Here is a 16,111-nt window from a genome sequence, read left to right on the forward strand (position 1 = left end):
TAATTTCTGATTTTTAAGCTATTAGCCCATGTTTCTAGATGCCCATTTTTAGTTTTCTTTCTCCTTTTTGTTTTCAGAATTTTATGACCCTACACTAACTATTTTCTTACCAAAAAAGAAAAACTAACAGGCATGCCCACACACATTATAACCTAGGTGGACAAAATTTTAATTATATGATAGATGATAAAAAATATATATATTAATATTTTACTAAACATCAAATAAGAATTCCAGGACATGAATAATTCCAACGCATTTGATTATGAGCAATGATTCCACAAATTTTGAGTCATAAATCTCTTTGATGATTTAAAATTTTCAAGAACCTTCTTTAAATTATCAAAAAAAATCTACGAAATAAACCTCTTCTTATAATGAACCAAAAAGTGCAAGTGTCCCAAAAATTAAATTCTAATTCTAGTAAAACTTTATGATATTTTTAAAAATCTAAAAAGGAGAGAGATTCAAAAGACATTTGTATCTTTTTTGTCAGAACTCAAAGTCAGTGTCTTTTATACTATTTTCACATAAAATTTTAATTAAAACTAATTTGCTCTCTCGATAGCATTTAAAAAATTAAAATAAGATTTAATTTTTTCTCTTTTTTTTTTTTAAAAAAAAACTCCCTTTTTAAATTAATAATACATACCCATAAAATATGGCCTATGGTCTCCTTTGATGATATTTGCGAATAGGAATTACCAAACACCAGCAGTGATCCCACGGCTCCAATGGTTAAGATGAAGAGATAAAACAGTTATTGCACGTGATACTCACATTTAGCAAGCAAACCGAACTTAACGCTCAGTAGTGATGATTGAAGTGTGTAAATTGTAATGGGGTCCTACTCAAATAACTCTTAGATGTGAAATCTCAACGCAATATAGAAAACCCAAACGAAGGTAAACAAAAAAGGAGAGGTGTGAGCAAAAAAGACCTGAACTTCCACACCTCACTTGAGAATTGCCGAAATATATTGTACAGAAACACATTGATGTATTTATTTGTCTCTAAATATACTTCAATCCGGTGATGTATTGTTGTCTAGAGATTAGATACTGGGCTAGTGAATAAATAATCCCTAAGAGTCCCAATATTTTAATCTTGATCACATCTGTTATTATGATCGGCGGTAGATTGAGGGGCAGCGTGAGCAGTGGTGTTGAGTCGGTCTGCTTCGTATAACTCCACACAAACCGGTTGAAGAGGATGTGGCTAGGAAATGTTAAAATGAGGAGTGCCACATTCTTGACTGCAAAAAACCAATCTGGTCCGCCAATTTCCAGGCCCCAACCAACATTACCATGCCACACATCTTCCCATATGCTGTATATCGCAGTCAGGACCAAATATCCCGAAATGACTACCGTGACAGGGAAATACCGTTGCTTGTCCCCAAACCCAGCAACAAAATCTGAGTCTTGGTTGAGCAGGAGCAAAATGGGCGCCAGGAAAAATATTGCACGATTTGAGCCACCAGTTAGGTTCACATTAAGGATCAAACATATGGCAAAGCACATCACCGTAGCAACATTACCAACTGCAGGCATCCAGGCTCCCTCTGCTGCAATCTTCTTGATAGTGAAGGTTGACACAGTGGATGCCCTACGATGTTGCACAAACCTCAATTTTGGAGGGAAAGTTGCAGAGCTGCTGTGACCTGATTGAGTTTGTCCAAAGCCACCTCTTTCAATGGCTTTCTCCCGCATCAGTGATGCCAGTTCAAACTTGATCTCCAGTGCTATGAGCATGAAGATGGCCGCATAAAGACCCAGTAAAGAAGTCCTTGCCCCCTCAACAGCGAGTAACGTGGTGATCTTATGGTCTTCTTCGGCCAAATCCCCAACTCTATTGTCTCCAAAAATGCTTTTAATTCTCACCTGGCCCTCCAGCAGATAAGTCACGGGAAAGAGAGCCACGAGGAGAGCGAAAACCCATGGTAGAAGCTTTGTGCTTGAGGCAGATGGGAAATGAGTGAAAACAACGAATACAGAAGCACATACCATGGTTACAACAATAAGAATATGCAGGATAGCTGCCTGAAGGAAATACTCGGCAGATATGTATATGCCCAGGGCAATTCCTATGGCAATAGAATAAAATGCTCTCAACTCCACCACATACTTGATAGGAATTATGGATGTAACTGCTGAGAGAGAGAGCAAGATTGCTACAATAAGAAGCCAAGATGGCCAAGTAGGCTTTGATGCCATGAAGCCATAGATAGAAATATCATCGGCAGATTGACGGGCAGCTTTGATTAAGTCAGAGCGGTAGGTCCACGATAATGGAATTGGTGGCTGCATTAGGATAAACAGCAGACCTGTTGCCACCACCAGCACTAAACATCTTCTAGCAGACTGCACAGTAGAGCAAGACTAGTAAGATATGAATAACCAAATGTTGCATGAATGGAAGAATGATCAAACAAGCTTGAAAATTTGAGACGAGCATGATTAAATGCCATGGGGAGCAAGCTTAAAGAAAAAAGTTTCTGAATTTGTTGATAACATGTTTTATTTGAACAAATGTACAGGGTAACTTTAAATATACATATATAGATCATTAATCATGTATCATTAATGATCTTTGATAAAACACCATAGGCCATTGTTTTATGTCCATTAATTGTACTGTTCAACTGCAGTTCCAGAACCGCCCCCACCCCCCAAAAAAAAAATGCCAGCCTCACATGGATCCTGAATCCCTGCTCTGCCATCAAAATTTTCCTTTAATATGCATAAGAATTTTCATAAATCTACAGTTAATGCCCTGGTGCCAATGAAAAAATCAGCATTTCCAGTCCATGCTGGTTCAAAATATTCATTAAAGGCTCAAATTAAGGACTTAGATAATTGAAGCAGTGAGTCAGTTGAGCATACCCACAATGACACGACAACAATAGAATTGTCCATACTTTCACTTATTTGGGTTTAATCCCTTCTCTAGATGGCAAAATGAAAAGAAGAAATTAAGAACAAACTATCATTACCAGCACATGGGAGAAGTGGAGAGCAACTATGGGAACACAAGCTAGTCCCGTCAAAACAATACAAAAGCCCAGAAGCAAACCATCAGATGGAGGTCGGCCGTTCCACCATTGAAGAGCTTCAAAAATTGTTTCACGGCAAAACCAGACTGACAAAGCAACCACACCAGCATGTGCATAACCTTGCCAAGATTTCATTTTTGAGACTTTTTTCAACTTATCCCTGCAGAGCCCAGCCAGCAAAGAATCTATGAGTTCATTCTTATCTGAATTACCCAAGTTCACAAAATAATAAAAGATTGAGAAAATAAAATTTATCCAGAAAATACTTGTAAAGAAGCAAAGGCGGAGAAACAGCCAATAGAAGAACAGCTGACACCCATACGACTGATTTTGAGGAGATAAACAGCATCGAGAGCTTTGAAGAATATAGGCAAGTCAAAACCCAAACCGACTTTGGCCCAATTCGATGATCCACAAATAACCTCCTCACCAAAGCCAAACCAACAAAAGTTGTCATCATAACCATGTAGCTGGGATACATCACATCCTCCTCAAAGCCATAATAGTACATGCTTGAATAACTAAAAAACCTATTCTCAATGTGGCAGAGCAAGAATGCATGGCCAATCAAACCAAACTCAGTCAAGAAACTAAGTTTTGATGGAAGAAGAGCTAAACCAGGAACAGCCATTGCCAGGATAACATTCGCAATAATGAGCTTGCAGAATGACTTCAGAGACATGCCAGCTGTCCAAATGTTAAGGTCCCAAAAATTATGCAGCACAAACCATGTGACCATGAGGCTCCCAAGAACAACAAAGGCAAAGTACGATGGCAGGCTCTTCTTCGTAAAAAAACGAGCCAAATAAAACCCAGAAACTGCTGGCAGTGGAAGGAACTGCAAGGAAAGACCATAAATTTTTTATTAAAAAAACCCTGAAAACTCATATATATATATATATATATATATATGTAAGAAAACATATTAGACAGAGGAAAGAAACTTACAACTTAGACAAGGACAGAAAGTCGTCCGAAAAACAAAACACCAAATCTCTTTCGGAAAACATTTGAAATATATAATGTAACATTAAGTACAGAGAAACAATAACTTTGGCCCATTTAACACCTCACCTCTCCACACACACACACACACACGCACGCCCCCCCCCCCCCCGGGGCGCCCCCAAAAAAAATGAAATAAATAAATAATTTTATATTCCCTCCTTTCTCCTTCTTTTTATCCATAGAAAATGCCAAAATACATTTTCCGTGCCTGACACCTTTACTTCATAAGTTAAGCTACTAAAGATGCAAACAAAGTAAACAAAAACTTGGACACCACATCAATAGAAAGAACTTAGAAGTCATATGACTTGCCCCTAGATCATACTTAAATGATTGTATCTTCACTAACAATCCTTTTAGAAAGGGGCCACAAAAACATGGAAACACAATAGGGGTGTCTTGGACTCCACACCACCATGGACTCTAGTCAATACAGGCATAATTTTTTTTATTGCTGCCAAAAAAGAACTCAAGGTAAACTTCATAATATTTATCTAGCAAAAGCACTATAGAAGCATAATACTTTCCTTATGTCTACAAGACTTGTATAACTAGGATGTCATGTTTATGTAAACAATAGAAGTGGTAAAAAAATTAAAATAATATAATAGTTCTATTATTTTTCCAACAGATATCAAATAATTTTAATATTTGTACTCAAAACATACCAACCTGGAACTAAAAGCAATTAATTAGATGCTAGTCTTTAGCTCAACTAAAACATCAATACCCATAATCCATATTTTAGAAATGCATGTGATCCATAGATGCTTTAAAATTTATCAAATATTTAAAACAAAGGAACAGGATTAAATCCAGTTTGCATTAGAAATCAGCATGTTGATGTATGAACTACACTTGATTATAGGGTATGATTACAACAGTGATTAAAATGTTTGAATTTTCAAAATCTACAACCTCAATATCTGTAACACAAACACATGATTCAATTCCACAAGAATTTCTCCAATGCAGACCGATACCACTAAAGTTACTCTACATAGCAACTTCACCGCTAAGGAATCCACTATCCACATATCCAGGTACATAGCAACCAAGAGCCTGTTGCTTGGTTAGCAGCTATAGCCCGCTCATAGCTAAACTACCACTGTCAAACAAAAATCTGAAAATTGTTTTGAGACATTCCTCAAATTGTTCCCATCTTTCAAATCCAATAACTCAGATTAGGAAATACTTTTTAAACCCCCCAAATATATATATTTTTAATATTAGCATTCTTAAAACAATTATCACTTACCCAGATGCTTTAGTGATCACATTCATGCCACTTATCCAAAATATATATATATTACATTCACGATCTAAGGTGATGACAGTCGACGCATGTGCCATAGTTACCAAAAAATGGTAACACCCAAGTGAACCATGTTTTGGAACGAACATTCCAAAACATGGTACATTTTCGTTCTAGAATGCTAAATCTATTGATCCAAAGTTTTAATGAATGTTTTTCACATAAATTTTTATTAGTTAAAGTCGATATCATCACATATGAAGTCTATTTCTATCATTATTAATCTGTTCCACAATAAAAAATATCTTCTGCATTTAGAAACACCTCAACATCCTCTCCAAAATATACAAGTGTCACTGTCACTATACCTTTTTCACCAATCTATCTATTAGGCATACCCCTGACGTTCCACATTTTAGAGGATGTATTGTACCATGATCCCGTTCCATAAATAAGAACGTTCCATGTTCTTGGCAACATTGCCTATGAACCTGTTTTAGGGCTAATCAATTTGTTGTGTTTGTTGCACGTCGGATTTTTTATTATAGGTCATCCTACTCAGCAAGCATAGATACTCTAACCTTGCAAAGTAGTTGTCCAATTTTACAAATCAGACCTGTTCCCTTTAAGTTGTGTAGGTTTCTTAATATTGCAAACATGTTATTTAAATTCCTTTTGTAATTCATGGATGTAATTGGGGCTTTGAGACATGAAAGTATCATTTCCTTTCTATTTTTCCCATTCATAGTGGATTTCTAGACGCATCACGTAATTTTGTGTGCTCATTCACTCTTTTAGTTATTAACTTCTGTACATCGTTATATTTTTGCACTTTAACTATTTTGTACTGATTCTTTGCATTATTCCGCACCTCATTCCGCAACAAATTAGTTTCAAATGTTTCGCGAGAGGGTGAAATATATTGATGTATGGTACCATTTCGTTCATGATACATTGCTTACGGCCAGATAATTGTGAAGAAGATTGGTGGTAAAGACAACCCAACTAACACATTGATGATGTGTCTCACTTTGGACAAATTCAAAGCAGTGGGGGGACTTGGTTGGTATTTGCAGCATTAGTTGATGGCCCTCAATGGTGCTGGAATTGTGATGGTGTTTTGATCTTGTTTGTGGAAAACAAATATTCACCCAAGGCGGAGATTTGTTACGTAGTGGCTTAGTTTTGTCAAAATAATCTAATATTTTATCCCATAAATCCGTTAGTTTCAGATGAATAATGGCTTGTGAACCCATCTGCTCTTCTCTGGAAAGACAACTCTAAGTTCAATACTTCAATCTTTCTACAACAACACAACACGAAGAAGCCCTAAATTCCACTAGGTGAAGTCGGCTACATGAATCCTTTTTTCGCCAATTCACCCAGTCGAGAGTGTTTTCCTCTCGACTACCTCACTACCTCATTCCAAATTATTTAGGCCTACTCTTACCCCTTTTAATGTCTAAAACAATAACTAACGTACTCCTCCTCACAGGTGCTCTACTATAAATGCGTTTCAAATGCTTAAACCATCAAAATCGCCCCTCCCTTATCTTGTTTTCAACCAATATTATGCACAATTATTGCGTATATGCTCATTTCTTACTTTATCTTATAATATTATATCAACCTTAATATGCCTTTGTACTCATCTTGTTCATAATGCATTTCTATATGTGGGGCCACCTGTAAACAAAGGCTTTATGATTGAACCATCTAAATTTGTGTGTGCATTCTTTTAGTTGCTATAGTTCTATACTTTTTAACATTCTTGCACTTTAGCAAAATACTTTGCCTGCAGATATATGGATTGACTTAGTATGGAGTCTGTCATAGTAACACTATGGAAACTAGCTTTAAATCAAAGACTGCAGAGAAAAATAAATTACAATAACAAAGAAGATGTCAAGAGAATTTGACCATGACATCCAAAATAAATTTGAGATACAAGAAGTAAGAGAAAGTGAAATGCATGAGAATTTGACTATGACATCTAAAATAAATTTGAATTACAATAAGTGACAGAAGGTTAAGTGCGTACCCATATAGGGAATCCCACAACAATTGCTCCTGCGGCACTGACTAGCACAGCCACAGCAGTGAAAGCTACAGAGCTGAAAGCATCGGCAATCAAACCCAGGGCATAAGCACCTGCTGCGGCAGCCCCTCCAAGCATTGTGATGGTCACAAGAAGATAATTAAGTGGTGGCGGCACCTGAATGTAACGGCCAAACGAATGGAAAACAACCCTGACCTCTAAACATATTACAACAACAACCAAGGCAAAAGCTCCATTCACCACACGGATACTCTGCAACTGGAGGGCACTCTTAGTGACCCACCAGAGCGCCCCCCTCGTCGAGGCATAGAGTTGAAGCAGAAAGGGGATGAAGAAAAGGAGGAACAGATCAGAGACTGAAGCTGCTGAAGAAAATATCGTCGAGTGGTGAGAGGCAATGTGAAACACCAGAGGGCAGAACAGAAGATTCAGAGTGTGAAAACAACTCTCGAGAGAACCGAGGATTAGAATCTCATTAGGAACCTCCCCGCCGTGGTAACCTACCTCCTGCTTGGACTTAAAGGAGGAAACGCGCGGAATCGAGAAAAGCCAGTAGAAAAGGCAATTGAATGCCATGAGGTAGTATGAGGCGTTGGCCATGCCGACTGCGAAGATGGTAGCCCAGGCGAAAAGAGCCGAAGCAGCGAACGGCACGCAGGCAAACAAGAGGCGTTCGAGAGCGAGAACAATCGAAGGATTCTCGATCTGAATCCACTTGAATTGCAGCGAGGCCCAGACGCCAACTAAGAAATTGGTCTCGGCGCAGAGGAAGGCGGCGAAGACGGCGAGAGGGATCGAATTGAACGTGACGATGAGCGAGGAGGTGAAGAAGAAGGCGATCTGCGCGCATATTAAAGACGTCCAGACGGCAAAGAAAGCGCCAGGCTTGAAGTTGAGAGAATCGAGGATGTAGGCGATCATGATACCGAGGGTTAGGATCGCGGCGACCGGGGCGCCACCAAGGTCAAGGAGGAAGGCGGCACAGGGAACGAGAGCGACGGCGAGTCTGGTGTTGTGCGCAAATGAAGAAGGGGAGAAGCGAGAGTTCTTGAGAGATCGAGAGGAGCTGGAGCTGCCGGTGGTGGGACTGGCGGTGAAATTAGGGTTAGGGTTTGAGTCGGGGGAGAGTCCACCGTTGAAGGAGGGGGAGAAAGTGGGGGCGCTGGCGGAGGAGGAAATGAAGGTGCGATAAGGGCGAGGTTGGAGCTCCGGCGGCATCATTTTCGCCGGCGGGGAGGGGAAGCTCAGGGAGTGGGATGTCGGAAGTTCAACAACCGCGACTCTAGTAGTGTTAAATCTCCGCGCCGAGACAGGCTAGACTGTCTGGACTGTAATGTGGGTTTTTTCTTTTACCTTTTTTTTTTTTTTTGGCTGATCTGACATGGTGATGACGTGTTGGAGGCTCTAAGGACCGTTGGATGGTGATCGAAGGGTGATGCGCGGGCTTGGATTGGTTTCCTCACTTATTTGGGTGCCAAACGGCCAAAATGGTTTTACCTTCTACTTTTTACTGCCCCCCAGCTCTCCTCCCATGTTTGTTTCAACATTCATACTCACAACTGGTTAGCGTTTGGGCATTTTTGTCATCGGAGGGGAGGAGAGCTCTCTGCCTAAAGCACAAAAACGTTTTCCAAGTAGTTCCCAGCCACCAACACCCCCACCTTCCTAGTTAGAACTTAGAAACTCGATGAATCAAGTTCCTTTATTGGCTGAAGAGTTGGATTCGATAAGAGCTTTTTTCTGATCCATTTATTTTCTGAATAAGGGATATGATGTTAAGTTTTCAAACTTCGTTAATAAATAAGTTAAACTTGTGTTAATATCAGAAGAGTCATGGGTATACTTGATATATATGGTGAGTACCAACTTAATTTAAAAATTTAAGCATATTGAGTTTTGGGTCAAATCATATATAAGCATCCATCATTTATTCATGATATGCCCATAATAAATCACGCTAATAAGGGCAGGTCAACGCCTGTCCCATACTTTCTCCAGGTCTGACTTTCTGACGAGTGATTAGCTCCGACCTAATGAAGAGGAGGAGAGATTCACGCCGACGCCCTTAAAAACCGAGTAATAGGCGCACGTACTTATGGCCAGAGAGCGATTCGCGCCCCCACGCAATAAATCTGAGCCAACCAGCGGTCAACTCAAGCCCCTATAAGAAGGGATTGGGAGTACAGGCAAAGGTAAGTGACATAATACTATTCTACTATTGCATTTAGCCTTCCTAAAAGCCTTCCTCTTACTTAGGCATCGGAGTGATCCCCCGAAGTACACCCCGGGTCCTCCAAGCCTTAGTTCTTTTCTTCTTTCAGGTCAACGAGAGTCGAAGGAGCATCCCAACTATTTTTTTACCCCGCAACAGTTGGCGCCATCTGTGGGAAATTACTTTTAGGAGGCGATATTATCTGGCTCTCGACTTTCAAACATTCAAGCAATGCCGACCTCGCGCAATTCTACCTCCTTCCCTGATACCAAAGAACCATCCCAATCCCTCCAATGGACCTCCGACTCATCTGGTGTCAGTAGGGAGGAGTTCCTTGCCTTCCAGAAGGAAATGAAGGACATGCTCAACCAACTCTTACAACAGAAGAGTCAAGAAGGGCACATCCTTCCCCTACCGCAAGAGAAACCCAGCGCAGACAAACAAGCTGACGAACTAATGGAGAAAGAAGAGAAAACTCACCCCAATAAGAAGGTAGAAGATTCAAATAGTGTGGATGTCAACCAACAAAGATCCACCGAGCTCGAGGAAAGAATAAAGAAGATAGATTACATAGAGAAGATGATGAAAGAAGGCAAAACCAGGCCCTACTATGGTGAAACATCCCTAAAGTCCGCGGAGTCTCCGTTCAGCAAAGAGATCATGGAAGCTCCATTGCCTAGTAGATTCAAGATGCCTACCTTTGAGAGATACGAAGGTTTGTCTGACCCCATTGATCACCTGGAAAATTTCAAAATGTTAATGCAGCTGCAAGGGGCTCCTGACGCCATCATGTGCCGAGCGTTTGCTACCACCCTTAAGAGTACCGCCAGAGATTGGTATCGAACTCTTCGACCAGGATCTGTTGGTTCCTTCCAAGGGATGGAGCAAATGTTCATCGGCCACTTCCTTAGTAGCCGGAGAGTTGCCAAAACAACAGGCCATCTAATGAATATGGTGCAAGGGGACCGGGAGACTTTAAAGAACTTCATGCATCGGTTCAACATAGCGACCCTAGAAATCTGCAACTTAGACATGGGGGTAGCCTTGGCTGCCCTGACAACGGCCCTCCAACCCGGAAGTTTCCTATACTCCCTAGGGAAAAAACCGCCGGTGGACATGAGGGAGTTAATGATCCGAGCAGAGAAATACATAAACCTGGAGGAGATGATGGACACGAGAGGAAATCGTCTAGAGCGGAAGAGGAGAAACAACGGCAGAGAATCTGGAGACACGTATAGATCTATAAAAAGGCACGAAACTAGTGCGCTACAAATAGGTCAAAAGAGCAAAGGACAGCACAACAAGTTCTCCACCTACTCACCTCTAAATGTACCGCGCTCAGAGTTGCTGATGCAGATAAAAAAGAAGGAATACGTCTCATGGCCTGAACCTATGCGAACGCCTTTACATAAGCGGAACATGTCCAAGTTTTGCGCATTCCATAGGGATCACGGCCATGACACAGAAGAATGCATTCAGCTGAAGAAAGAAATCGAAGTCCTAATAAGGAGGGGACATCTGTCAAGGTTTGTCAAGAAAGAAAATCCACAAAGGGAACCATTCGAGCAGAGGAGGCATGGCACAAAAGAGAAGTAAGAGCAAGCTATTGGTGAAATTGCGGTGATCTTTGGAGGATCCGCCAGTGGAGGAGATAGCAGGAATGCACGCAAAAGATATGCTAAACAGGTGCTGACGATGGAAAAAGGGGAAACCAGTAGCAAACGAAACAAGAAAGGTGACGCCATAACCTTTGACAGCGGAGATGAAGAGGGAGTGCAGCAACCGCATGATGACGCACTGGTGCTCTCCCTACTCATAGCCAATTACATGGTTAGACGTATACTGATAGACAACGGGAGTTCGGCCAACATCATGTTCTGGTCGGTCTTGGTAGGGATGAAGATAGGCAAGGAACGATTGAAGCCCGTCTCGACCCCCTTGGTAGGATTTGGGGGAGACACTGTTCACCCCTTGGGAACAATCACGTTACCAGTAATAATAGGAACGACCTCGCAGCAGGTAACAACGTTGACAGAGTTCCTGGTGGTTGACCGACCTTCGGTGTACAATGTCATCTTGGGTCGCCCTTTCCTTAACGCAGTTCGGGCGGTAACATCAACTTATTACCTCAAAGTTAAATTCCCTACACCCCAAGGGATAGGATATGCCAAAGGAGATCAAGCCGCTGCCCGGAGTTGCTATGTAATGGCCTTGAAAGGGAAGATGGAGGCTAAAGAAGCTCTAACGGTGGAAGACTTAGAAGTCAGAGGAGAGTATCCCCAGATCAGTACATTACACGGAGATATCAACCACATACCACTGCGAGGCCACCAGGAGAGAAGTATATAGATCGGGAATCACTTGCCCGACACCTTGAAAGCGGAGTTGATGGAACTTTTGGACGAATTCTCTGATTTGTTCGCATGGTCAACAGCAGACATGCCCGGCATCGACCCTGCTGTGATAGAGCACCGGTTGCAGGTCAACCCCAACCACCGACCTGTGAAACAGAAAAAAAGGAGCTTCGCAATGGAGCGGATCAAAATAATTGACGAAGAGGTGATGAAACTGTTGCAGGCCAACTTTATCCGAGAAGTGGACTACCCCGAGTGGCTGAGCAATGTGGTCTTGGTCAGGAAGCCCAATGGAAAATGGCGCACCTGCATAGACTTTACGGACTTGAATAAAGCATGCGCAAAGGACAGCTTTCCTCTCCCTCGAATTGATCAGCTAGTGGATTCGACCTCGGGGCACGAGTTCCTCAGCTTCATGGATGCTTACTCAGGGTACAACCAAATCCCTATGAATCCAGCTAATGAAGAAAAAACTTCTTTTGTCACCAACAGGGGTCTATATTGTTATCGGGTGGTGCCCTTCGGCTTAAAAAATGCGGGGGCCACATATCAGAGGTTAGTGAACAAGATTTTTAAGGAACAGCTCGGAAAAACAATGGAAGCATACGTGGACGATATGTTGGTGAAGAGCATGGAAGCAGGGCAACATTGTAAAGATCTGAGGGAAACGTTCGAGCTCCTCCGCCGGTACCACATGAGGTTGAATCCCTCAAAGTGCGTGTTCGGCGTTTCTGCAGGTAAATTCCTGGGCTTTATGGTGACTCATAGAGGTATAGAAGCAAATCCGGATTAAATACGAGCACTGCTTGAGATGGAGGCTCCAAGGACTAAAAAGGAAATCCAAGTTCACACCGGGAGGATAGCCTCCCTCAGCAGGATAGCCTCCCTCAGCAGGATAGCCTCCCTCAGCAGGTTTATCTCCTGCTCAGGGGACAAAGGGTTACCTTTCTTTAGAGCACTACGGAAGAAGGGAGGATTCGAATGGGGGAAAGAGCAGGATGAAGCCTTTGAGTAGCTTAAGCAATACCTCGGATCCCCTCCTCTCTTGACAAAAGCAAAGAATGGGGAAGACCTCTATCTATATATAGCTTCCACGGAGAATGCCGTCAGCTTGGTCTTGGTCCGGGAAGAGGGTAGGAAGCATCAGCCTATATATTACACAAGTAAGGTGTTAAGTGGCGCCGAGAAGAACTATGGTATGGTGGAAAAAGCCGCCTTCTCCATCATCTGTGCAGCGTGGAAATTAAGACCCTATTTTCAAGCTCATAGGGTTGTCGTGTTAACAAACCTGCCCATGAGACAAATTCTACAGCGACCGGAGAGTTCGGGAAGGATGACGAGGTGGTCGATAGAATTAAGTGAATTCAACCTACAGTATCAACCGAGGCCCGCAGTCAAGGCTCAGGTACTCGCAGATTTTACAGCAGAAAGGCTCCCCGAGTCATCCACCAAGTCGGAGGAGTGGACATTGCACGTTGATGGGTCCTCTAGTGCTGCTGAGGGGGGAGCCGGATTCATCCTTTCTGACCTAGAGGGCAATGAAACTCTCTTCTCCCTAAAACTGGAGTTCATAGCAACCAACAACGAGGCGGAGTACGAAGCCCTGTTAGCCGGCCTGCGCCTGGCGGAAGCATTAGAGGTGGCACAGATCAAAGTACTGAGTGATTCCCAACTGGTGGTAGAGCATCTTAAAGGAGAATTCGAGGCTAGGGATCCAAGAATGAAAAAATATCTCTCCAAGGCAAGAGAGTGCATAGAGGCATTCGCCCAGTTCGACATAGAACACGTACCGAGAGCAGAGAATAAAAAGGCGGACGCACTCGCGAAGTTAGCCTCGGCAACCGGTTCGGAATGGAAAGACACTATCTATCTTGAACACATAGGGAAACCCTCATACGAGGAGGACATAATTAACTCAGTGACGTCCGAATTCAACAAGGACGATTGGAGAGTGTCCTTATTCCTATACCTCCAGGACGGATCCTTACCAGAAGATAATAAGGAGGCTCAAAAGGTGAGGAGGAAAGCGGCAAGATATACGTTGATGGGTCAGGAGCTTTACAGGCGCTCATTAACATTGCCCTACCTTCGATGTTTAAGTAAAGACGAAGGGGAATACATACTACGGGAAATCCACGAAGGAGTATGCAAAAACCACCTTGCCAGTAGGGCTCTAGCTCACAAAGCTATGCGACAGGGATTTTTCTGGCCTACAATGAAGAAGGACGCGGTGGAGCTCGTCAAAAAATGTGACATATTTCAAAGGTGTGCAGTGGTACCACACGCACCCTCTAGTCTACTCTCCCCTCTAACCAGTCCCTGCCCTTTTGCTTAGTGGGGGATAGATATCCTCGGACCTCTTCCACAGACGACTGGCCAGAAAAAATTCTTGTTGGTAGCAATAGATTATTTCACTAAGTGGGTAGAGGCCGAACCCCTAGCCACCATAATAGAGCAGAATATTACACGCTTCATGTGGACCTCATTGGTTTGCCGTTATGGCATTCCCTCAGCGATAGTTACAGACCACGGGAAGCAGTTCGACAACGATCGCTTCAAGAAGTTCTGTTCGGATCTATCTATTAAACTTCTCTTCGCGTCGGTGGTGCACCCCCAGAGCAATGGACAAGTAGAGAACATGAATCGGACGATTCTGCACGGATTGAGGACCGACTCGAATCCATGCAAGGTAAATGGACAGAGGAACTCCCTTCCCTTGTGTGGGCATACCACACCACCAAGATAACAGCAACAGGGGAAACCCCGTTCATGCTTGTCTTCGGCGCAGAAGCAGTCATCCCAGCAGAGGTGGGGATACCCTCTTGGCGAAGGCAATACTTTAATGAGCAGACCAATAGCGAAGAGCTCAGATCAGAAATAGACCTACTAGAAAAGAGACAGGATCATGCGAGTGTAAAAGTTGCCGCATACCAGCAGAGGGTAGCAAAGTACTACAACCACCGCGTGAAAGTATGAAATTTTTAGCCAGGAGACTTAGTCCTGAGGAAGAGGCGAAACAACCCGTCCGAGCCAGGGTCGCACAAGCTAAAGCCTAACTGGGAGGGCCCATACAAGGTCACCACTGAGATAAAACCCGGGACCTACAAGTTGGAAGAGGTAGGGGGGAAAGAAATCAAGAACACGTGGAATTCCGAAATGTTAAAGAAATATTATTCTTAAGAACCGCTTTTTGTAGCGCTGTAATAAAAGTGTCTTTTACAAAAAGTTGCATTACAACAATAAAGGTTGAAAAATTCAAAATACATGTTCGGCTCCTACATGCTAGTTTGCTTTACTCCCCTCTCCAACTTCCACCTCCTCCCCTTCTTCATCCTCCTCTAGGTCCTCTGCAGACTCGGGACTCTCGTCGCCATAACCATGAGAGCTTACACCGTCAAGAGGAATCTCAGGATGTTTAGTCCTTACTTGATCCCGACACCTTCTGAAACCAATTCGATAAGCTTTGGAGGTGTCGATAACAAATTGGTTCGACTCTTTGCACTTCTTCACCGCAGTTCGAGAAGCAGAAGCAGCAGCAGCAGCCTCTCTGGAAGGAAGTTCCTCCCTACGAAGGTGATCGATCTTTGCCTGCAGAGCCCGCTCGCGGGCCTCGGCCTTGTGCAGTTCGTTCTGCGCAAGGACATATTTTTCCCGGGCATCGAGGGTCTGGCGGTACATCTCCGCGACCTTCTCCTCCTGGATTAGAGCCATCGTCGCCAGCTGCAGAGAATACCAATAAGGAAGTTAGCAAGGCTATGCATAAGTCCAAAAGTATAAAGCCCACTTTGAATAGGCACCTGGTACGAAGTATGGCGGATTTTCGCCGAGAGGGCGTCAGGAAGGGTACACTGGGCTTGCACAAAATCCTCAGCATGCACAGCCCGACGGAGAGCAGAGGCAGAACGGGTCGGCTCGTGGAAGATGGCTTCAACTTGAGCCTGAGAGTTCGTAGGAGCAACAGCATGGACCTCATCAGTAAGGGCGCCGGAATCCCTTACTGCGGGTGCATCCCTGTGAGAGGATTCTCCTTCAACCTCCCTTCTCTTCTTCCTGCTCCTGCTAACCCTTTGCTTTCTAGCCTCTCCCATGAGAGATTCATACCTGTTGAAGTCCATGTCTGCAAGGATAAAAGAGACAAGAAGTAAGAACACCAATAGTAAAGACGACA

General features: G+C 43.0%; 2 protein-coding genes across 2 annotated transcripts; one reads left to right on the forward strand and one right to left on the reverse strand.

Moving 5' to 3' along the window:
• Positions 1-781: 781 nt before the first annotated feature.
• On the reverse strand, positions 782-9,027 carry LOC131145161 (uncharacterized). The gene is made up of 4 exons (XM_058094272.1): positions 7,360-9,027; positions 3,322-3,893; positions 2,996-3,215; positions 782-2,363 (listed from the first exon to the last, which is right to left on the reverse strand). The coding sequence occupies exons 1-4, from the start codon at positions 8,596-8,598 to the stop codon at positions 1,014-1,016; spliced, it is 3,381 nt and encodes a 1,126-aa protein (XP_057950255.1). The 5' UTR covers positions 8,599-9,027; the 3' UTR covers positions 782-1,013.
• Positions 9,028-9,949: 922 nt separating this feature from the next.
• Positions 9,950-12,736, forward strand: LOC131144057 (uncharacterized). Its single transcript, XM_058092403.1, has 4 exons — positions 9,950-10,081; positions 10,355-10,963; positions 11,276-11,876; positions 12,024-12,736. Exons 1-4 carry the CDS (start codon positions 9,950-9,952, stop codon positions 12,734-12,736), a joined length of 2,055 nt encoding a protein of 684 aa, XP_057948386.1.
• The last annotated feature ends 3,375 nt before the right edge of the window (positions 12,737-16,111 follow it).

This window comes from Malania oleifera, chromosome 12 (genome assembly GCF_029873635.1).
Source record: "Malania oleifera isolate guangnan ecotype guangnan chromosome 12, ASM2987363v1, whole genome shotgun sequence".
NCBI classification, from domain to species: Eukaryota; Viridiplantae; Streptophyta; class Magnoliopsida; order Santalales; family Ximeniaceae; genus Malania; species Malania oleifera.

Coding starts and splice junctions, on each gene's coding strand:
- LOC131145161 (XM_058094272.1), bottom strand. CDS start 8,598: ATGATGCCGCCGGAGCTCCAACCTCGCCCTTATCGCACCTTCATTTCC. Junction 3,894..7,359: donor TTGTGGGATTCCCTATATGG/GTACGCACTTAA, acceptor CTTTCCTTGCAG/TTCCTTCCACTGCCAGCAGT. Junction 2,364..2,995: donor TCCACTTCTCCCATGTGCTG/GTAATGATAGTT, acceptor TCTACTGTGCAG/TCTGCTAGAAGATGTTTAGT.
- LOC131144057 (XM_058092403.1), top strand. CDS start 9,950: ATGCTCAACCAACTCTTACAACAGAAGAGTCAAGAAGGGCACATCCTT. Junction 10,082..10,354: donor AAACTCACCCCAATAAGAAG/GTAGAAGATTCA, acceptor ATGTTAATGCAG/CTGCAAGGGGCTCCTGACGC. Junction 10,964..11,275: donor AGATAAAAAAGAAGGAATAC/GTCTCATGGCCT, acceptor TATGCTAAACAG/GTGCTGACGATGGAAAAAGG.